This window comes from Limulus polyphemus, unplaced genomic scaffold (assembly GCF_000517525.1).
Source record: "Limulus polyphemus unplaced genomic scaffold, Limulus_polyphemus-2.1.2 Scaffold786, whole genome shotgun sequence".
NCBI lineage: Eukaryota > Metazoa > Arthropoda > Merostomata > Xiphosura > Limulidae > Limulus > Limulus polyphemus.
In genome coordinates this window covers 179709-204483 of record NW_013666396.1, presented here as the reverse complement: position 1 = coordinate 204483, position 24775 = coordinate 179709, and the positions used below count along the sequence as shown (strand labels likewise).

The window sequence follows — 24775 nt, the reverse complement described above, 5'->3', positions numbered from 1 at the left end:
CAAACAAACAAACAAACAATACACGTTAATATTAAAAAAAACCTATCTAAAATATCAGTGGAATTACAAAGAGCGATTTTAGGAGCTCACCTTAGCGTGGTCGAGAAACGTATTCATTTGATTGCTGTTTATGATAGGCTGTAAACGTCTAAAACACCATGATTCTTCTTGCAGAACGCCGTAATATAAATGAATTTCTCTAGTGTTTTAGACTTACTCCGTCCTGTGAGCTCACACTAGAAAAAATAAAAGGATTACTTGATGAAAATTCAATGAGCGTTCCAAACTACTTTTATGATGTTAAATATAGTTAGACTTTGGTGGTCCGTTCGTTTTCCTGATGAGTTTTTTTTTTCTGTACAGTTTGATTAGGATCGAGCTTATGCATCAGTAAATAATTGAGTTGCATCAATTGGATATACAGTCTGAATATGGTCTTTCTGAGCTAAAGTGAAGCATTTTATTACTAGTCAATTTGTTGAGTAAAATATACTCACATAACTTCTGATAACAAGCTTTGTGAGGTTGTCCAATTGTTAAAGCTATAAAGCCAGTTTATGTGTAGCATAGTAATGAAATGATGCTATTAAAACTTCGTCTTTACAACCTTAGTGAGTTTACTTAAGGGGCAGACAGAGAGACAGACAGACTAGCAGACAAAAAGGTAGCTAGATAGATTCGATATAACTGGGTAGTATTTGACCACATGAAACTACTCCAAAATCCTTATGTTGGTTAAAATTTTCTCATTGGCCGATAGGACCGAGCACAGCTCAGTATTTATCATGACGAGTCGGGAATCCGAGGTTCGCACCCCGTTACTGCCGAAAAGAAAAATCGCATTCCGTACTTTGGAGCCGTGGGTGCGTCATAAGAGTGACGGTCAAATCTCACTATTAGATATTAGATGCAATATTAGCTTTTATACTGAACATTCTGAAATTTTCCACGCGGCCAGGCCAGGCCTAGTGATTAACTTGTTAGGCTAAAGATAGAAAGATCTAAGGTTAGAGACGTGATACCATGAGTACGCACCATAATTTTAGCTGTTAATGTGTTAAAAAAGAAGTTTAGAAGAGCTCGATATAGTCCTGGCGGCGGGTGCTACTGACTGGCGACTGTCTTTCTTATTTGTCAGGTATGTCTTAACCCTAGTGATTTCTTACTTGGCCTTTTAGTCCACGTGCGCATAAAATGCTGTTCACATTGAAAATTCCAACTCTAGAAACACATGAACGTCAGTGTTGTCTGTAGCCCCATCTCACATTACATTTAGTACATAGTTCCCCTTTCGTTACAAAATTGAAGTACATTTTATGTGTATAATATAAACGTAGAAATAATAGAACGAATTTTTCCAGTAAAAATATTCAATTATTATGATTTGAAAATTTCTGTATTTGTTATAATTTTTTGATACTTGATAATAATTGATTTATATATAAAGTATGTAGTAAATTATGTAGACTGGTATATAGTACCGAAGTTATTGGATATAAACAATGTGGTCCTGTGGTTCACTTTTCTGCCTAGTGAATTTGTGGTATTCACAACTAAAACTGTAACCAAAAGATAAGTAAAAAAGTCGGAAATACATGTTTATCGAAAAAAATTATATGCAGAAGGATAAAATGAGCTCAAACAGCAAAGAAAACATAGACACTCTTATACAACAAAGAAATAAAATACTCTGCAGGGGAGGAACCGTATAGAAGCTCGAGAGGTGATTAGACCAGGGTTGAATTTATCACTTTCTGTTTTGAAATATGTTTGTGTGTGTGTGTGATAGTGTTTTATAGACAGATGCCCCTATATCTATTGTATAAAAGTTATTTTTTAAATACTCCTAGAATGACAAGTCTCCAATAAAATAGTGTTTATTAACCGTCATCTGACAAGATGAAAAATACAAACGCTCGCTATATTATTAAAAAGAAGGAAACTAAATGACATTATATAAATAAAACACTGGAATATTGCTATGCATTATATGAGATTCAGAGAAAAAGTAAAGTTTCAAAAACTATAATATTAACCGTACAGTTTCAATAACAAATACAGTGTTTGTTTAAAAACATGTAGTTTTATTAAGAGTTGGGATTTTATTTTAAAAAAATCGTTGTTTTTATATGTTTGTGAAAATTATTTTTACGATTTTATAATAAGTGCAAAGTCAGTATGGATGGTTTTCTTTTCCTCTCGTTACTTTAATGAATTCAAAGCACCAACAAATTAATAGTTAGTCTAGCTATAAGAAACCATAGCAAATTGGAAGGTTAATTGTAAAATGAATAATTCGGATTCTAATTCACACTAATCAGGTTATTTAACTGAAATAAATATTTCTAGAGCTTATTCCCTAGCGGTTCTCCCGAGAAATACTCCAGATGGCACTACCGGTGATAAGCACTTTTCTGTATGGTCAGATTTACCATATTCGTTTGTGGGGTTTTTGTTTTATAATGGATCGACCAAGCCAGTACAACACCAACCATCTTCCGAGGTTATAACAATGAGCCTTTCTCAAGTCTTCGTTTCTTTGTTTGTTTTTTGTTATCCATCTCCAAGAGGAAGACGTGTTATTGATTAAGGTTTCTGTACAGAGCTTCAACGGAGATTCGAGCATGAGGAGAGCCTATTATTTTCACTAAGTCTTTTAGATCATTAGCGAAAAACAAAACTTTCTTAATCACATTCTGAAGCACATTTCACTCTGGAAAATAGTCATAAATAATCATAATTAGTTCTCTAAGCACAGACACAAAAGTAAAAAATATTATTTCCAGTATAACGTCCTTTGTTTTTATAAATGTAAATCTGAAAACTTGAAACTAAATCATAAAGGTGAACATCGAGAAAAATGGTTACTATGGAAACCAACAGTATACATTCAAGAACAATATACACGTGACGGGTACCGTTTTGTATGAATATAATTTGTTTGCAGCAAATTTGGCTATTAAATTATATGGCGATACCAATTGTGGCTAAGATATAGTGGCATTTAGCCAAAACTTGACTAAAATGTTTCTTTCCCAGCACTTGGGAGTAAAAATAGGATATAACAAATATAGTGTGGTTGGAATATATTATTACACACTCTTCTACCTTCTGAACATCCCTAAAGGATTAGATTAAGAATGTAGTGGCTTAAAATGTAATAAGCCTAATGTCTTATCAGCTAATTATGTAGATTGTACAGTTACCAGGATATTTCTAAAAGTGTTTCTCTAATAGGCAATTGCCGCTTATTTCACAGTCAATTTTGCCCCAAGTGGCACAGCGGTATGTATGCGGACTTACAACGCTAGAATCCGGATTTCGATACCCGTGGTGGGCAGAGCACATATAGCCCAATGTGTAGCTTTGTGCTTGATTACAAATAAACAGTCAACTCAAGTATAATTGCAAGCTCCAACGTGGTATACATTCGTGTATCTGTTCTTTCAGCGTGACATTAAAATTGAAATAACTAACTATATTTATGGGTTTAATTAGTGGCTAACATTTATTTTGACTGAATTTTTTTCTAAAACGGCAGGAAAAAAAGAGCATTATCTAGAAGAAAAAACCTTTGAATGATGAGAGCTGATGAATATTTTCCAATTACGAAGATTAAGAACAGTTTTGATCATCTCAAATATATCTTATCAAATATAGATTAAGAAGTTTTAATGTATATTTCATAATAATTTTGAGTATATAACTCTTTTCACTATGTTCTTTTTAACAAATCTCCTTGCAATGAACCCACGTAGCTTTAATGGCATTATATATCAAAGATTCGTACGTGTTAATGCAGACAGGTGGCGCAGCAGATTAGAGCCGTGGAACTGAGAGAGAATTTTTAATTTCGTTGTTGCAATGTCACAACATTTCAAAGAAAGAAACCCTCGTTGTAACACAAAGAAACGAAGGAACTCGTACATCATACAGCAGAGCGTTTAAGACGACAACAGCTCTGAAATCACAACTTAAATCAATCCGAAGCAACGCCTTCATCCGCTAAATGAAGGCTATAAAAGAGAATTCAATGCAATAAAGCTAGGTAAACCTCCTGGCATCGTTAACAAGATAATAAACAAGGAATTCAAGTTGATGAAGACTCATAAGCCAATTTACTAGCTTCCAGCTATACCTCGGAATCAACGGCTTTTTTCGTGAGAACTATGAACGACAAAACTGATATCACAGCAACTTTATTCGACCAACTTCAATGGACCTTTGTGTCTTTGGTCTGCTTAAACGTAATCTTGGAAGTTGACACTCACTTACAGTAGGGGTCAAGATGTATGAGCCAAGATTAATGTCATTATCCTTTACGTCTTGGCCAATATTAAGTAATCATGGTCATCAAAATGAAACGATTGATAATAAGGATTCAGTTCCAAGGGCAGTTAGAGACATGTAACATGGTTATTGCAACGTGTGATTAACCTCACCGTAAGCTGATTTCTTCAACATAAACCCATCATTGACTCCAAACGTTTCGCTATGCTGGCTCATTACTGTACTACACTTCGGTCAGTAAATATTGTCACCCTGTTCTTAGTTTTGCTCTATAGTCATGACGTCCTAGCAGCAGCCCCCTTAATTGTCACATTATGATAACATTGACTCTACATGCCATGTTCCTATGCAGGTCGTTACCTTCATTAGGTTTCAGTGCCGAGCACTCACGCCATTATATCTCTATACCAACCATTCCCATGATATTCCAGCACAGTTCATATCCTTATAACATTGATTCTACTTATGCAAGCTGCTCTGCCAGTCATTCCCCCTCTTATCACTGGCGGCTATCGTTATCATATTCTTACATAAGCCATTCTCATCATCATATTCCTATGTTTGTCAATATTTTCATCATGATCCAGTGCTAGCCATCTTCTTCATCGTGTTTTATCTAAAAAGCATCTGCATCATTTTGTTCTTGTACCAGCTAATATTTTATGTTTTGTTTTCATGTCAGTCATTAATTTCATCAAATCTCATCATCGAACACAAACATGGTCTCACTTATGTCATAATCTTTTCCCCAATAATTATCTTCATCCTATTCCAATACCAGTCATTCACATCATCATGTATTTAGACCAGTCATTAATTTCATCAAATCTCATCATCGAACACATCGAAACATGTTATTGCTTATGTTATAATATTTTCCCAAATAATTATCTTCATCATTTGTGTTCGATGATGAGATTTGATGAAATTAATGACTGGTCTAAATACATGATGATGTGAATGACTGGTATTGGAATACATGGTCTCACTTATGTCATAATCTTTTCCACAATAATTATCTTCATCATATTCCAATGCCAGTCATTCACATCATCATCATGTATTTAGACCAGTCATTATTTTCATCATTTTATACTCTCATATCATAACATCCCTACATCATTCATTATATTCATCAGCTTCCAATACACACCAACTAGCTTAACATAATATTATACTAGTCACTCCCGTATTCCTATTACTGTGTAGCCATTCATTATGTTCACGTACCATTCATTTTCTATATAGTGTTTCTATACCCTTACTGTGATCCCAAACCACTCCCTTCTTCCGTTGAGTTTTATTTAATCTATTCTTCTCAATATTCAGTTATACAAGATACTATTTTAAAGTGTAAAGTATATTTCTTCTAAATACTTAGCAAGGTGACTGTTGTAGGCCATGAATTTACCATTTTAATTTAGATACCTTATTTGACAGAAGGAGTTTTTGATATGACATAACGATTATGTTTGATGTCTATAAGTTTTCTTAATATATGAACCTGACTAACGTCTTGACATACCTATCATCCCTTTCATCACAATTCTATACCAATCGAACTTCATCGTTCATAACAATCACTTCCTTCAAGATCTCCTCATGACAACCAATAAACAATCTCGATAATACCAGCCTCCTTTGTAGTTATTTTGGTAAATTAACAACTCCTTTCGTTGTTTCTCTATCAACGAACTTCTTCAGATCTCCACAAATCAATATTTTAATTTTTGTCGGCCAAGAAATGCATACAAACAATGGCTTGGTTTTCCATTGGCACTTCGTATCCTATTTCTTTTAACATATTTATCATCATTTTTCCATTAATAAATATAAAAATATCTTATTATACTCCTTCCCGGAAAAAAAAAAGAAATCCACTTCATGCTCTTCCTAATAAACTCCTTCACGATATTCTTAGAAGAAGAAAAAAAATGTCTATTTGCGAAGTTATTACTGTCAAAATCAATTCCCAATCTTTCTCGCATAGTAAGTAGTGAATTAATTTAACATGGTTAAAATTATCTGGTGAGAATCGCATACATGGGTTTAATCAATTTAAACATTTTACTTTATCGTAACCGCAAGTGGATACATGTATATAAAAAATATAATTTCGCTACTATTCGTTGATTGATGAGATGGGATTTTCAACTTAATTAAGAGAAGAATGGTTACTAATGAGACGAGCAGTTGTTTCAAAGGTCAATTTCATGTCACCATGGCATACAGAACGAAAGGAAAACACAAATGTTTACGAACTCCAAAATTCCGAAAATAAACAAATAGATTACAAAACAAGTAAATGAGCTTGTGATTTCGTTATTCTCCCCCCCCTTTAAATCCGAAAATAAACAAATAGATTACAAAACACTAAACGAGCTTGTGATTTCGTTATTCGTTTTTTCACCCTTTAAATCCGAAAATAAACAAATAGATTACAAAACAGTAAACGAACCTGTGATTGCATCTTTCTTTTTCCCCCTTTAAAATCAGAAAATAAACAAATAGATTACAAAACAGTAAATGAGTCTGTGATTTCATCTTTAGTTTTCCCCCTTTAAATCAGAAAATAAACAGATTACAAAACAGTAAACGAACCTGTGATTTCATCTTTTCTTTTTTTCCCTTAAATCAGAAAATAAACAAATAGATTACAAAACAGTAAACGAGCCTGTGATTTTTTTTTTTCATATCTATTTCCCCCTCTTTTTTGTATGTTATGGGAATTAAAAACAATATATTAGTTGTCATCGTTGTGTAATTTATATTTTTCTTATTAAAACTATACTATTATAATTTAGTTTTCTCATTTAACTATTACCAAGTTCAGTTATTGTTTTTTAAAACCAAAGGTGACTGAATTATAATTCAATAAACCACACGAATAATATTTGTGTCGTGGTATATTGAGGAATTCTAATGTGTACGTTTTCTAATTAACAGCAACGTTTAGTTAGGAATATTTCCATGGAGAACAAAGATATATTTAATACCTCTGCATATCAACGCATGACTTTTTTTTTTTCTAGCCATGACGTAAAAACTCTGGTTTAAGGATACAATAGGGAAATATCAGAGCATTTACAATGTTAATATTCGGGGTTAGATTCTCCATGGTGGACAGAGTGTAGATAGCCCATTGTGTACTTTGCGTTAAAAACACAACAACAACAACTTATCTGTTAAAATATTTTCATAGCAAGAACAGCAACAACAAAAATACATTTTATTTTTTAAAAATCAAAAAGGTTTTTTGAACTTTGCGAGAACTAACACTGTTGTTCTCTAAACACATCACCTTCTTCTGTATATTCTACTTTGATTCTAAACATCGCGTCGCCCATTGGCTCAGCAATAGGCTTGAGGGCTTATAACTGTAAACATCAGATTTCGATCCCCGGGGTGATTAGAGCACGGATAGTTTATTGTGTAACTTTGCGCTTAACAACAGACAAACAAACAAACTAAACATCGTTAATACATATTTGAAATAATGGTTAAGTTAATGCACAAGTATTTTCTTATTAAAACACGCTAGAAATTCGGAAACTTCACTGACCCACTGGAGGACCAGTAGATAAGCTAATATTTACATAAATTGTGTTATACTTTATCATATTAATTTCTTAAATTATGATCATTGTTTTGTCATTGATGTTATTTTGTTTTTTATTCCATTTTAAACTTTTTAACACATCTTAATCCAACCATTAACACACTTATACGTATACCACTCTAACAGCATAAATAAATCTTCAATGATGACGATCTTGGTTTGAGAAAATTCTCTATAAAAATGTTCCCTGAGTTTTGATAAAAGTTATTTTCTTCGTTAAGCATCATTTTCCTATAGATTGACTTCTTACTTTAATAGTTTGTCATCGGAAGACGTCATATGCATACGACAAGTCTTCAATAAATCTAAGCATACGCTTCAGAATCGTAACTCTACACTGCATTAGAAGTTTTCGTTGGTGACCGACACAAACAGTCAGAATATAATAACTGATTTAATTCAAAATCAACATTGTTAACAAAGTTTTGTGAAAACATTCTCAAACAAGCTGTTGGACTAGCTAAAATAAAATAGTTTAGAGAACTTAAAGTATTTTATATTTTTATATATATATTATAATCAATAATTGAGCCTTGGATCTCTTCTTGTTCTCTAATTCCATTCTTAAAACGAGTTTGTCGTTTTAAAAATAAAAGTTAGGTAGCAGCTATATTTGTACGTCTTGAAAAAACAAGGATTTCTTTAACTGTCGCATTTGGTTATTTCGTTTAACAGATGTTACGAATAATATTTGTCGACTACTTTGGCTAAAGCGTGCAAAATATAGTATCTAAATATCTATGGACGTTATCACTACGCTGTGCACGTTTTAGCGTTGATCTTCGTGTTACCTTTAAACAATGCATTACATCATCCGAATATCTGTTGACGTTATCACTACGCTGTGCACGTTTTAGCGTTGGTCATCGTGTTCATTTAAACTATGCATAACATCATCCGAATATCTGTTGACGTTATCACTACGCTGTGCACGTTTTAGCGTTGATCTTCGTGTTACCTTTAAACAATGCATTACATCATCCGAATATCTGTTGACGTTATCACTACGCTGTGCACGTTTTAGCGTTGATCTTAGTGTTACCTTTAAACAATGCATTACATCATCCGAATATCTGTTGACGTTATCACTACGCTGTGCACGTTTTAGCGTTGGTCTTCGTGTTCATTTAAACTATGCATAACATATCCAAATATTTGTTGACGTTATCACTACGCTGTGCACGTTTTAGCTTTGTTTCTCGTGTTTATTTAAACTAGGCATTACATGATCCAAATATATGTGGGCGTTATCATTATGCTGTGCACGTTTTAGCGTTGTTATTCGTGTTCGTTTAAACCATGCATTTACAAATCGATTTATATATATCTTCATTTCTGCTTGTCAGTATAGAACCAATTCATTTGTACCTTTTTTCTTTCATCCACCAGAGGATGCTACTAGCTTTAATGTATTTCAAAACAAAGTTATCATGCATCAAGGGGCCAAATATGATGAAATTCTTCATCACTAAAATCAATTTGTATCAATACAAACTATATCAAAATATTAGAGCAAGTGGTATTATTTTTACAAAAATACAGTTTTTTTTAATTTTTATAATAGAATATAAAATATGCTAAACAGTCGCATAACATCTTTAGTGTTTTTGTCTTACATTTCATGTATCTTTCTTATATAACTGTTTGTTTTTTTACATTTCAAAACTATAGGAGATATATATAATGATCATTACTTTAAAAATACAAAAACTAGGATAGAAAAATAGCTCCTGGAAACAAAATGAAAACTCCAGTAAAAATCTACTTTTTACTTTCATTCACATCGAAACATTTTGCTCAAAAAAAATTACAATCTTGTGTAACTTAAATTAGGACTCTAACTTTTATAGATTAATAATAAATCGCCCCCCAGTGGCACAACAGCATGTCTGTGGACTTACAGCGCTAGAAACTGGGTTTCGATACCCGTGGTTGGTAGATTACAGATAGCCCTTTGTGTAGCTTTGTGCTTAACTATAAACAAACAAAAAAAATAGTATGTCTTGAGAAAACTTAAAGAAATACCTAACTATAATCACTAATAAATTAAACAAAACGTTTCTAATAGCTGTACTAACTAAAAGGTATATTAAATGTTATCTAGCTGTATTGTTGAATAGCTAGATATATTGTTATAAAAGCTACTTTATTAATTGATATTTCATAGATGTTTAATGTGTGCACAAATGTTCATGTCTTTTGCACATTAAAGGGGGTTAAGAAATTGCTTTCAAAACTTTTCGTTGTCAAGAAGTTGTGAAAAACGAACTTAGCAATTGCCTGAATTAAGCATTGAACTAAGAAGAAGAAATGAAAATACGTTCAATTGTCAGGACGGTGACCTAAAGTTCCCAGTTTAAATTCAGTTTTTATGAAATATTAAATCTCTTCCTCTTCCCCCATCCCCTGCATTAACCGGTGGGTTTTTTAATCAAACTATTTTTTAACTGTCAGAAACTTTCACTTGGTGGAAAATAAATCTCAGCAACGTAATACTTAATACTTTGCTGATAGAGAATAACTTATTAAATTATTTTGAATCTTGTCAACGTATAATACTCGAATACTTTTTGTTTCATTTTTATCGAAATATTAAAGTTATTTCTCTTTCCATAACAGTAGTCTATATTTTCGCACATCTTGTAAGAATCTGTTCGTATGGGAGTAGTTTCCTCATTAATCTTGATCTTATTCCTAACGGAAACTTGTCCAATCAGTGTTTGCTCTATCGATTGACAGGTATACCAAAGATACCAACAAGAACGAAATTGTTTTAATGTTGTATTAATGATTTTACTCGAATAATGCATTTTATTCTTCTAGATACAATTGTACTGTCGTAACAAATGCTTTTCCGAAACTTTGACTCGTATTCGTGGACACGAACGCTCAACTGTGTCAACGCTCGACAAGAACTGCTCATGCGTCATAAAATAACATCACTCTTTTCTTGACAAAAATGTTTTTCTAAAAAAAATCGGTGGCTGTAGCACAATTAGTCTGGAATAATTTCTACATTTTAGTAATAGGTTCTTGTGATATCTGCAAACTTTTAGTTCTGTCCGATAGGGTGCAGCACAAATATTGAACTTGCTTTGTAAGCAGTATCAACTACTTTTTCGTATTGCTTAGTATTGCATCTTTTTTCCTTACGAATGATGGCAACCAAGACCATCTCACGATGCCAGAAGAAACAGATATGATGAGTAAAATAGTTAAATCACAAAACACACCAAAAATTTGATAAGCCGATAGCTGTGGAAAGGTATACCTTTGTTCTTCAGAAGTGAATTGGTACTCCAAGGCACCGAGACTAGGCGTTTAAATGATTTTCAACCCTATTCCATAAGGATGCTCACCCCGAAGGCCTTCGTTAACAGTGCTCAAATGTATAAAATCATTCTTAAATTACAATACTCTGCGTATAATAGAACGTTACATTTCCAAAAATGTAATGTGATCATTTTATCGTATTGATTACCAGAAGGTTAAAATTTTAACAGTGACTTTAGAAACACGTAATGTAGCGCGTTCTCCCATCCATCGGGACTGGTAATAAGGCTCCTTAGAATTTGATGTTTAAGCTATTCCATATTAATTAGTTTTAATTAATCTTTTGTTTCAGGAAAATTAGGGTCTACTCGGTTCTTAATTCATTAATGGATAATACAGAGATTCGTATATTATTAAAGTATTAAAATGTTTATTCATTCACGAATTTCAGAAACATGTTTTCAAACTAACATCCTACTTCTAGGTTTATGAACATATAAAAGCCTAAATATGCGTAAAGAAGGCTTCTTTTCATCCAGAAGTCACTTAACAAGAAGGGATAGATAGCTAGACAAATCTGTGTGAGTAGGTTGAAATTAATGAAATCATGCAGTATGTGTAAATACTTTTCCAATGATTTTTATGTTACTCTTTTATCCATGTTTCGATTTCTTACTAATTTATACAAAAATAAAAATGATATTATATTCGAATATCCCTGATCGGAATGGCTTTGCTTGGAGGTTTCTGTTCTGCCAAAATCCATACAGTAATTCCGCCATCTAGTATACAAATTCAATGCGCATGAATATCAAAAGATGTGTTTTTGTTTTTATAAATAAATTTCTTTCAAATAGAAATACTAATAACTTTTATTTCCAAAGAGGAAAATAATTCTGTTTACCGAGAAAATCCTGAGGGAGAGAGAGCAGTTAAATAAATTAAAAACTGGTTCAAACCAGAACTGCCAATTACTTAAGTTACAGAGCTTGATCATAAAGATCTGTCTCGAAACAATTAAGTGATAAATATAATCCAATTATAATTTATTTTAGGTGTCATGGATACGGAGAAAGGATTTCCACCTGTTATCGGTTGGGCACGTGACTTATACGGCTGAAAAAAGATTTAAGGTGGTATATGTTGAAGATTCAAACGACTGGATCCTACAGATGGCGTCAGTGCAGCCTGGGGACGCTGGATCTTATGAATGTCAAGTTAACACTCATCCTATGATCAGCTACTTTGTGTATCTCACAGTTCTCAGTAAGTAAAAGAAACGCTGATTATTTGTTTTTAGCACAAAACTACATATAGTGCTATCTACGCATTATCCACTACGGGAATTGAGCCCCGAATTTTAGCGTTGTAAGTCCGTCAACTTATCACTGATCCACCGGGAAACGCCATAAATCCCCTTCGCAGGAGTAACAATTTCTTGAAGATCTTTTTATCATCAATCACGGGTCTTCTTCCTTCCCAGTAAATACAACACAAACATTACGATTTGTGTAGTAATTTCACCGATAGGGTTATTTTAGTTAGAAACTAAGAAGGTTAGTAACTTTTTTTTCGTTACGTATAAACTTTTTCTGCGAAGTATGTAACTGTCCGCCCTCGTTTGGGATGTCTCAAAACAAATTTGTCCCATTATGGTGAACTGAACATTGTTTTGCCAACTGTCTAACTAGAAGTTCCTCTAGTTTAACTAAACCACATCAATACTAAAGAACATGTTGATTGTAATACAGCATGCAAACCCAAGTACGTATTGGAACCATCTAAATACAGAGCAAAGATTGTAATCAAACTGCTGATTGTTACATAATCATTAAAATACTTTACTTAAATAATGAGTTGTAAAATCTGCCAAGCTATCCTATCATTCTAGCACTTTAAAATACTAAAATAGTCCCTATGAAAACACTGTATTTAGTAAGAAATAAACAAGGCCTAACGATTTATCTACCTTAGTAGATTCGTGAAGCTTAAAATGAAATTAAAATACAGTGTGTGATTCTTCAGTATTATTTTGTCATGCGAATCTAACGACTTTTTTTTAAATAGTTCCCAGTGGCCAAGCATTAAGTCTGAAGGTTTATAACGCTAAAAACCGAGTTTAAATACCTGTGTGTAGCTTTGTCCAGCAAAACGAACAAACTTTCTGAAACTTAAGATGCACTATTTCAGTTCTTTTCTATCTTTAATGTTATTAAACATTAAAAATATGATTTATTTCAAACATTTTAAAAAAAATTTCTTATTCATCTACCTTTCATGTTTTACAATCTGCTGGTCATTAATAGTTTAAAGTTTTTAATTTTTGTCCATATTTCTCTCTCAATAATTTCGTTCTCCTTTATGATTCGCCTTCTCATTACTGGTTTAAGATGTCGTGTTTTACTGTTATTATTATTGTTGTTATTATGGTTTTACTTTCTCGTTTTCCATATTCATATCCCAAATTGTATTTATAGAGGGCGAGACAAAGTTTTTTTATCGATTAGTTCCACCGCGTAGTTCATTTCTGCGTCTGCGCAATGATAATTCTTCCATTTTCAAGGTTATATCTGCATCCAGAAGAAAAACAGGAGAGAACGATTACAAGTAAATGTTTAATTCAAAAAAATATTGTGTTCGAAAATAAAATATAGTCTAAATCTGGTTTAATTTCGACCCTAATGCTTATCTATTTTTATCTACTAAAATAGTAAAGATCGAACGTTGCTAAAGTAATGCTTTAGAGTTGAATAAGAACTTACTTTAAAACAAAGAATTGATATTCGAAATGAAAAAAAGAATCTCGTAGTTTTAGAACGCTAAACTACAGTTAACTTGAGATTAGACTATGCGCAGTCCAATGTTTTTAGCTAATTTGCTAGCAGTATTTAGATTATTCATATTTGGTTTTGCTGTATCTGTTATAAATATTGACATAAATAAAAGTATAAAGCACCAAAGACTGATTGTATGTCTTAAACTTCGTTAAATGTTCTCTAACAGACATATTTTAGCCTAAATCTTAGGCTTAACTTTTGTGATACAGATACCACACCGAAATTACCATGATAATCAACATGAGAAAGTAAAATGAATCATGAAATTAAATTAAACAAAGGAAAATGTACGTTTGTTTCTGTTAGAGTGAAACTTGGAGATTGATTTTCGTAATCAAAGAAGTAAGAACTAAACAGCAAAAAATAGAAAATGAAAATTATGAAGGAAAAATGTAATCGAAAATAAAGAAACGTGTGAAACGTCCAGCAAAACGATGGGTTGTAAAATGGAACCATGTCGTAATCATGTCAATTTAAAACGTACAACTTTAAATGTAAAAGAGGGAAATAAGGATTAAAATGTTAAACACTGAATAAAACTAGAGATCAAAACAAAAATAAAATTGAAGTTAGTAAGGAAAAACATAAAGCTAACCATGTGTTGTTATAAAATAAAAGAGTAAACGAGAAATAAAAAGTTAAACAGAATACTGTAAAACACGAACATAAAATGCGAAATCAAACCTATATTATTCACTTTAATGAGATACATTAAAAACATTGAAAAAGTATATTTATCTGCTGCTATATCACGATAATTTCTTTGGTTTCCGTTGATTTATTAAAAAAATATATATATTATTAATACTAGAATTACCGACTCCACAGCCTTTCTAAAAACATTTTGTGCATAAATAGTTTATCAAATTGCTTGTAGATTTATGACTTTGTTGATTACAGGATCCATTATAACACATGAGTCATAAAAATATCACAATTAATTCCTCAAATTACTGTTGGAGTCCCTTAGGTAATTTATATAGGAAATAAGTTATTTTTTTTCCTTTCTTTACAATGAGTAGTGAAATATAGAATACAACCACAAAGGTATTTTATATTATATAGAATCTAGTAGATTTTTGTCCACTGAATCACTTTTCTGAACAAAATGTTTACAAGTTTATTGATAACCTTAGATTTTTCATAAACGAAACTTGTGTTTTTTTGCAGTCCCAGAAGCCGCCATTGCGGGTGCTCCAGACTTGCACTTCGAAAGTGGCAGCACTATCAACCTAACCTGCATCATTACCCGCAGTCCCTCACCCCCAATCTATGTATTCTGGTACCACGGTGACACTGTGATCAATTACGACCCTTCACGAGGCCACACGACACTACAGAAGATAAACGAAGACACGGCTCTCAGCTCCCTTAATATAATAAACGCCAAGACCAGTGACTCGGGAAACTACACTTGTTGCCCGTCCAATGCAGACGCTACAAGCATTAGCGTACACGTTTTGAATGGTAACAAAAACTGAAACTAATTAGCAATATTTTTAGTGGGTTTGAGTTTATTTAGCTTTTTAACTATAATTTCACCTTAAAATTAGAGCTATTACATTTTATTATATTTTTTAAAAGTATGCTACACGTAACTGAGAGAATCTAACTATATTCCAAGCTCATAAACTGTTGAGAAACGTTAGTGCTGAACAAGGCCAATATCGTTAGCATTACCTTGGTATCGTATCACACAACGTATATAAGTATCACATATCGTATCACACAACGTATATAAGTATCACATATCGTATCATACAATGTCATACAAATATCACATATCGTGTTATACAATGTCATACAAATATCACATATGTGTCATACAATACAGTATAAATATCACATATCGTGTCATACAATATAGTATAAATATCACATATCATATCATGCAATCTATATACATATGTATATATATATGTAAAGCATTTAAATTTGTGTGTCTGTCTGTTTGTCCTTTATTTAACTCCTCCTGGGTCACTAGACCAAACTCAACCAAACTTTGTGGAATGACAGTTTGGAACAAGGGGCATGTTAAGGGGTGGTTCACAACCTCCACCACTCCCATTATTGCTGTTATTAAGCGTTTATTATCTTTGACAGAAGTTAACGTTAACTACATTTATAGATGGTGCCACGTCCTTACATCAAAAACAAAAAAGAAACTTTATTAATTTTTTTATAACACAAAATACACTCAGTGTGGGGGAGGGCACACTAATATCTTGTATATCTCAGAGCGTGCACTATCACTATCTATGGAGGAATGCAATGAAAAAATGGCAATACTACATAAACTCAGCTGAAGTTTCTACTCCAACAGTCAACATAAGAGCTGTTTTTTGAGTTATACCCACTTCCTACTTTCCGTGACCTTTCATCTTCGGCCCGTAAAACACTTCTGAAGGCAATGACATTCAATTAATTAACCATGTGAAACACTGTGTAAGGCCATTTAAAAGCTGGGTGTTGAAAGCGGGTAACAGAAAGCACCCCTATTGCCACTACTTTTATCGCCACCTCTTCCTACAAAGTCACCCTGACCATCGCACATAAGTATATAAATATTGAGTTCTTAAATCTTATACAAAACGTTTAGTGTGATAATAATGAATACTGTAATAATAGTTATGTTATAAGTATATTGTGTGAAAGTTAGCATTTGTGTGTAATTTATCACAGCATCCACCCCAACATTATTTTTAAGTTCATAACCCGGACAATGGATGGGTACCTCAGCTTGTGTCATATAACTATTACATGTCGTATCATACACTGTCATATAAATATTACATGTATCATACAATATCATATAATTATTACATATGCCATAAAATATCATATAAATATCACATGTATCATACCTTGTCATATAAATATCATATGTGCCATATAATATCATATAAATAGCATATGTATCATATAAATATCACATATCATATCATACCATGTTATGTAAATATCACATATACCTTGTCATATGAATATCGCATATAGTATCATAGAATGTCAAGTAAATATCTAGTATCATTCTACTTCATAAAAGTATCATATCATGTAAATATATCATAACTACAACATTCAAAATTAGATATAAGGTTCGATATTAATTTTTTTATTTTCAAAACTAAATAAAAAAATTCAGTTTTCATTACCAATTGTAAACGATCTATTGGAAGGATTTTGGTATTCACAGTGACAGTACATTGATCCAGGGAGTATTTTGGTATTCACAGTGACAATACATTGATCCGGGGAGTATTTTGTATTCACTGTGACAGTACATTGATCCGGGGAGTATTTTGGTATTCAGAGCGACGGTACATTGATCCGAGGAGTATTTTTGTATTCATAGTGACAATACATTGATCCGGGGAGTATTTTTGTATTCATAGTGACAGTATTCACTGTGAATACTAAAATACTCCCTTGATCAATCAGTACATTGATCAAGGGAGTATTTTGGTATTCACAGTGACAATACATTGATCCGGGGAGTATTTTGTATTCACAGTGACAGTACGTTGATCCGGGGAGTATTTTGGTATTCACAGGGACAATACATTGATCCAAATTCGAAACTTTGTTTAAGCTCTACACTGATATTTGTAGATTAGATTATTTAACTGTAATACCAAATACCGTGAACTTCGTAAAAATTTATTGCTGTATCATATATACATATAAATATATATATATATATATATTCATAAAAGAGGTTAAACCTTTTATATGATAATTGTAAATATATCTGCAGATGCTTTATGAGCTTATATATATTTATAGTATGTTCATGATTCCAACACTGTAAATTTTCCACTTTCCTTGGTTTAGATATTTACACGAATACATTCTGATAAAACAATGGCGGCCATCAGAAACTTCTCTTCAATGCTGCTCAGGAAACATAATGTTTATTTAACAAACTTGTTCTGTGTATTGCACAGAATAGTTTACTAGTTTTCCACTATCATAAGTTTAAGTAATAAGGGTGTGTTATATTCTAGGCTTAAATATTTCTTTAAACATTCATACCAATATTCACTTCATCTGCAGGGCGAGTACGCAAAAATTCTGAAGCATGCCAACCTCCGTGATTTTTAAACCAATTCTATAAGCTAACAAACAGAATGTATTGTAAAATTTCTGTATACTAATATTTATAATGTGGCAAACAACCTTATGTCGCTACTCAGCACAATTTCTATAATAATTTGTTTGCTCTTAGCGCTGATTGAGATTCTCTCCTGGTTTAAGTGAAAATGGTGGATATTGTTATATTATTATGGGTTTAAGTAACAGTGATGTGTCGTTTTTTTAAATGTACCCACTTAACCATCGAACATATATATATAAAGTTTTGAAACAATTATTTGTGGAATTATAGCTGTTTCAAAAGTTAATGGGTCCGGCATGGCCAGGTGGTTAGGGTGCTCGACTCGCAATTTGAGGGTTACGGGTTCGAATCCCCGTCCTACCAAACATGCTCACCCTTTCAGCCGTGGGGCATTATAATGTGAAGGTCAATCCCACTATTCATTGGTAAAAGAGTAGCCCAAGAGTTGGCGGTGGGTGATGATGACTAGCTCCCTTCCCTCTAGTCTTTCACTGCTAAAGTAAGGAGGGCTAGCGCAGACAGCCCTTGTGTAGCTTTGCGCGAAATTCAAAACAAACCAAACCCAAACTTTATGTAAATAATATGTCCTATTATCAGCTTGAGTAACAGTAATGTATATCATTATAGATTTAAGCTGTAGCGATGTATATTGTTATAGGTTCAAGTAACTGTAAGTTATAGTAATGTGTATTGTTATAGGCTTGAGTTATGGCTATGTGTATTGTTATAGGTTCAACAAATAACAGTAAGTTATAGTAATGTGTATTATTATAAGTTTAAATTATAGTAGCATGTATTGTTATAAGTTTAAGTTATCGTAACATGTATTGCTATATGTTTAAGTTATAGTAGCATGTATTGTTTAGGTTTAAGTTATAGTGTTGTCATAGTGATGTATTTTAAGTTAATCAGTATTCTGTTCAACTTTTTCAGCTCCGAGTAATTTGTTTTAATAATTATTTCTTTCCAAGCAGTAATGACAACCTATTCAAGCATGCACGAAAATGTCACTAAATTCAAGAAAGTTAATACATAATGCACTGGAATGTTTCCTTTGTTTCGTTTCTAACTTGCAATGCACAATGATTGAAAGGGTTTATTTTTTACGTGTTACAAAGTAAGTAAGTGTTGTTTCATTGTACACAGGAGAACAACTGGCAGCCATGCAGCACGATGCCGAAACGTCATCTTCCTCCAGTGACTGTTACTGCACGCTTCTTCTAGTCGTTATTTCCTGGGTTTCTATCACCCTATTGATTCGGCCTTGCTGATCAGCGACTTTTAGTTTTAGCCTACACTTGACGACACCAGCTCCGTCCCCCAGGAACGTTAAGGTACCTAGCATTTTCTGAGATTGTGTAATTTATCACTAAATATTCCAACCAGCAACACAGGAGTTCGGGTAGGTTGTATAAAGAAGAATATATTATCCTAAGACACGTTGCTTCGGTATCCACTTTATCTGTTTTTCAAGAGGAAAGAGTTCTTGCAGTTTTACTGCTCTTTAGCCCCTAAGTGTACTACTTCTAAACTAGGAGCTCAAGTCGAAAGCTCTAGAAAAAATAATTAATGACTCAATGCTATTCAAGTTAAAACGTAAAATCAATAAGAAAGATTATGGAAAGTTATTGACTCATTGATTTCAATTATCTGAAATTTTGAAGTTCGAGTAGAGCGGGTTGAAATTTATATTTTTTTACTGATTTTGTAATGAACGTATTATTAAAGGTAAAATTGACCTCTGAAGAGCGATACCTTGCGTGACCACCAGCAGATGTTAAATCCACAAGATAGCCAACTACTTACAGCTACATACTTATATGTATACTTATTATAAGAACTATAATAACAACAATAATTTTGTTTCCATAAATAAAGACAAGTTTATTATATACAGCTTCAATCTCTGCTATTCAACGCAAATTAAAAACAAAAGTTATAAAAGACAGATTTTATGCAGTAAAAATTACAACTTTGTAGATAGTTGTTTCATCAAAAACCATACAATATACTTTCACTTGTTAATCTTTTCAATATTTTAATTTTATCTAGTTAACTAGAGAAAAAAAACAACAACCCTTGTTTAATAGAAACAAATTAATCAATCAATGACAAAAAATACTTCATTAAGTCAAACTTGAAGTTAAGCACTTCCTGTTTTTCTAAAACATAAAAACTAAACTTTAAGTATACTAATTTCAAACCATTTCTACTTAAAAATATCTGGTGAAGTTAAATAAATATGGGTTGTAAAAGTTTTCCTCCTTACGTTTGCGGTTATTTGTTTCGTATTACACAATGAAAATTTCCCTCCCTCCCCCCCACACCGGGTATCGAAACGCGATTTTAGCGCTATAAGCCATTAGACTTATCGCTGGGCAACTAGGGAAGAACTTCAAGCTTCTGAGTGTAAATAATTCATTGTTTGTTTATTTTTGAATTTCGGGCAAAGCTACACGAGGGCTATCTGCGCTAGCTGTCCCAAATTTAGCAGTGTGAGACTAGAGGGAAGGCAGCTAGTCATCACCACCCACCGCCATCTCTTGGGCTACTCTTTTACCAACGAATAGTGGGATTGACCGTCACATTATAACGCCCCCACGGCTGAAAGGGCGAGCATGTTTGGTGTGACGGGGATACATAATTCATAAAATTTAGAGATATGAAAAGTTGTTATTACCTATACGCAAAACAGAGTCAAATCGATCGGCCATATTTTTAGACACACGACTAACTTAGCGATATCCGAAACATAGGCTGATAGAGTTGAATAATGAAATCGAATCGGGTATATTTTTAGACACACGACTAACTTACCGATATCCGAAACATAGGCTGATAGAGTTGAGTAATAAAATCGAATCGGGTATATTTTTAGACACACGACTAACTTACCGATATCCGAAACTCGGCCATATTTTTAGACACACGACTAACTTACCCATATCCGAAACATAGGCTGATAGAGTTGAGCAATAAAATCGAATCGGGTATATTCGCGCCCCACTCTTGGTGTTGGTGACGCACAAATTATAGGTAATAAAAGGGAAAAAGAGGTCTCATAGATTAATTTACTCTAATAATATCTAAGTTAATTTCAAGTGCGGCGACTATTGAGGATTCCATCTTGTTTTATTGAAGCTTATTTTGTTTTAAATCATGATCACAAAACTATGAAAAGTTTTCAGACGTGTCTAGAAATGGAGACAATGTTTTTATAAAATTGCGAATGATTTCCTTATGACATGACTTGTACTCATAGCTTTTAAAGGAAGTTCACTTGGCTTTTGCATTTATCTCATAAAGAATAAAAACTAGATGCCCCTAAAAAATAATAATAGAACAAAAATAAGAGGGTGGACCCATTTTTGATTAAAAATAGAAAACATTTTGGGAGATGATACAAATTTATTAAACTGTGGTGTAAATAACCTGGTATAACTAGATGTTAATACTATAATAGGGTGTTAGCAACGTGTAATGCTTTGAACATATTTTTCACTCTTTCACTGCCAAGTTTATATCTAAACAGTTTTTCCACTATCAGACATATCACACAACACAGGTAGTCCATTGTGTAGTTTTATGTTTAAATACAACACATCCAGCCAACGAGAGGTTTGCTATATAGTCGGTTTATTAATTTGTCGAACGAGTCACTGACATCGATGTTTCGTATATCGGTAAATTAGGCGTGTGTCTGTTTTACGTATACGTAATAACAACTTTTCACACTTTGATGTTTTAGCGGTCTTGTCATTTTGTTCCCATTGGCTTATTTTGTTTATTTATTTGAATACTAACAAACACTTTACTATGAATAATTTTCACTGATGCCATAATGTACGAGTGTAGGTTTAAATAAAATCCTCTATAATGGCTCTTTGATTGTAGTTAAGCACAAAGCTACACGATGGGCTATCTGTGCTCTGCCCACCACGGGTATTGAAACCCGGTTTCTAGCGTTGTAAGTCCGCAGACATTCCGTTGTGCCACTGGGGGGCCTATAATGGCTCAACTAACGAAATGTTCTTGGAATTACGTTAATAGAAGTAACTAAACTAATAAAAAAATACGGTGTGATTTTATAGCACTCTGATTGGTTCGTGTCGCAAACTGTGGTTTGTTCACAGTTCATCTTAAATAGTGATAATTAGCTTTTTCACAACATATTCCACATTCAATTTTTATATTACTGATAATCTTAAGGTGTTTTCACTAGGGCATATTATATTCTTTTTATATGTTTAATTAACTTTTTTTTATGCGCCCAGATGTTATTCTTAATCCTTCAAGTATATGAAATGCGCCAAATATTCTGAAAACTTCTGCTCAGCTTATAAACAAAACTTGTTCTTTTGTACTAAATATTTTGAAAAACTTTCATAGTTAAATAATGCTTTACTAAAGAAACATTTTTCATGTAGTGTCTTTTTTTTGCAGGATGGAACATGTAAATAAACGTCCTCAACACTTCAACCCATCAGCTTCTCGAGACTGGTTTCAAGGAATATTGTTCTCAGACGTGACTTTTGTAATGTGTGCTGCTCAAAGACTAACGAGAAAGAAACACACAAATTATACTATGTAGCTTTTCCTCACCGTCTCCGATATCACGGCGCTTGTTTTCTCTAATTTACTCCAAGAGCTGACCATTTCTTCAAACCAGAGATGGAAAACTAACAGGAACACTGTCTGTTAGTTTTGAACTCTATGTCGCTTTCTTATATGGCTTACCAGTATCATAGTTTTTATTCTGGATATATTTGGCATGAAGGGAGAGTATTTCTAGCTTTAATTAGTGTTAAGGTATTTAAACACCGTGTCAGTAGAGTTCTTGAAAACATAAGGCCATGGTAATAAGATGAACAACAATTTATCGTAGTTTTTTTCTGTTTTATTAAAGAATTACAAAATATTGTTTGAAATATCGTAACTTTGTTTCGTACTTTGTTAAGCCTTAAAGTGAATACATGTGTCAAAACTATTGTACTTCCTATACGGTGTGAGACATTTTATGTTTTATTGCGAATGTTGGATTTTTCTTGTTACGTGAGGTTTGAGAACAAGTTAGTTTCATGTCTTAATAAACTATTATTTTGGTTACTTGTTTTGTACGTTGTCAATTATTATTAAAAGAGCCAGTTATCTGGTCTTTAACACGCTGTGATAGTAACGGTAAACAACAGTGTTCATTTTCATATTAAAAGTATATTTTAGGTTACTGAATGTTCTGAAATCAAGCAGTAAGTAATTTAGCAAACTCCCTCTGGAGTAATGTATCTTTAAGCCTAATAACTGAATATGAGAAGTTATTAGATTGCAATATGAGGAAACTTAATGTGTAAAGAAATAACAACTTAAATATAACTTTTGTGTTCAAGAGTTAGAAAGAAGCAAAACAAAAACGTTAAAAACCTAGTCTCGTCTTCTCATTTATTTGATATAAGGAAATAGGACGATGCTCTTAAAATATATAATTTAGTAAGCCTTGATGTTAATTGAAGAAAACGTTAGCAATATAAAATTCAGTTCATTTTCCGTGGTACAATAGTAGTAAGGAGTACAAACGTCTGTGATGATATTTCTGTGCATTCGATGTAGAAACCATAAGTGACTCGACCTCCTAGTGTTATTGTTTCTCCAAGATAACAAGCTATCTGAAGCAGTTTGAGGGAAAATAAGGCATTCTAGAGGGCTTTTAATCTGTACACAAGTCATCAAAACTTGTGACCTGGATATGTTACTGCAGCATGTTACTACATTATTAAGTCATCATCCTTTATAAAAACAAGCTGTTAAAATCAGTGAAAAAATAATTACTAATTTTTCCCAATGTCCAATGATGTCTTAGTAAAAATACAGTCGGTAATGGGTTAAGCCTAAATTAGTAAATGCAGTTACATTAGATTGAATACTGATTACCACTAGTTCTAAGGAATTAAATATTAATTTATTAATGCCAAACCTTTCAGTGTAAGCGTTTATTAAGAACATCTTAGTATGCATATTCACATACAGTCAATAACCGTTTATTCCTAAAACTTAATCTCGTAAATTAAAATAAATTACAAAAAAATGAACAAGTTACTTAAGTAGGCACGATCTTAATCTAACATATTAAGTTTTAGAAGTAAACCATTATCATCTATATATATTAAGACGTCTCTGATAAAGGCGTGAGCTGAAATATTGGACAATAAAAAAAAAAAAGATTAACGTGGTTTCCTGAACTTAGTGGTCGCTTGTTTTCAATAGAATGCTTACATGATCAAGTAATTACTACGAACATTGAAATCGGAACATTTTCAGTGAGTTATTACAGTAATATTAAGAGTATTCTTTATTCCCCTGATGATTACATAATGTTTTATATTTGGTATTTTTAATCTTAACTGCACTTTACGTGACACGGTTAAACTGCCAGGTCACATACCTTAAGGTTCGGGTTTAGTTAATCCTAATTTAAAACTCTTTTCTAGATAGAGGGAAACCACTAAGTAGTACCCACCGTCCAAGCGGCTTCTCTTAACTGAATAGCGGCATTGACAGCCGAATGTGCAGGGCTCGATCCTTTGAATTTTCGAGTTGCAGTCACACGCTAACGATCAGGCCATGCCCCACCGTTCCTTAATGTCA

The 24775-nt window shown here is 32.8% G+C and overlaps 1 protein-coding gene across 1 annotated transcript in view; it reads left to right on the top strand.

Annotated features, from left to right (window-relative positions):
• Positions 1 to 23242, top strand: part of LOC106460520 (zwei Ig domain protein zig-8-like) — a 106514-nt gene extending 83272 nt beyond the window's left edge. The window contains exons 3-6 of the mRNA XM_022387267.1: positions 12238 to 12448; positions 15190 to 15486; positions 19283 to 19470; positions 22580 to 23242. Of these exons, the coding sequence (XP_022242975.1) occupies positions 12238 to 12448; positions 15190 to 15486; positions 19283 to 19407 (633 nt within the window). The 3' untranslated portion in view covers positions 19408 to 19470; positions 22580 to 23242. The remainder of the gene's footprint in view (positions 1 to 12237; positions 12449 to 15189; positions 15487 to 19282; positions 19471 to 22579) is intronic.
• The last annotated feature ends 1533 nt before the right edge of the window (positions 23243 to 24775 follow it).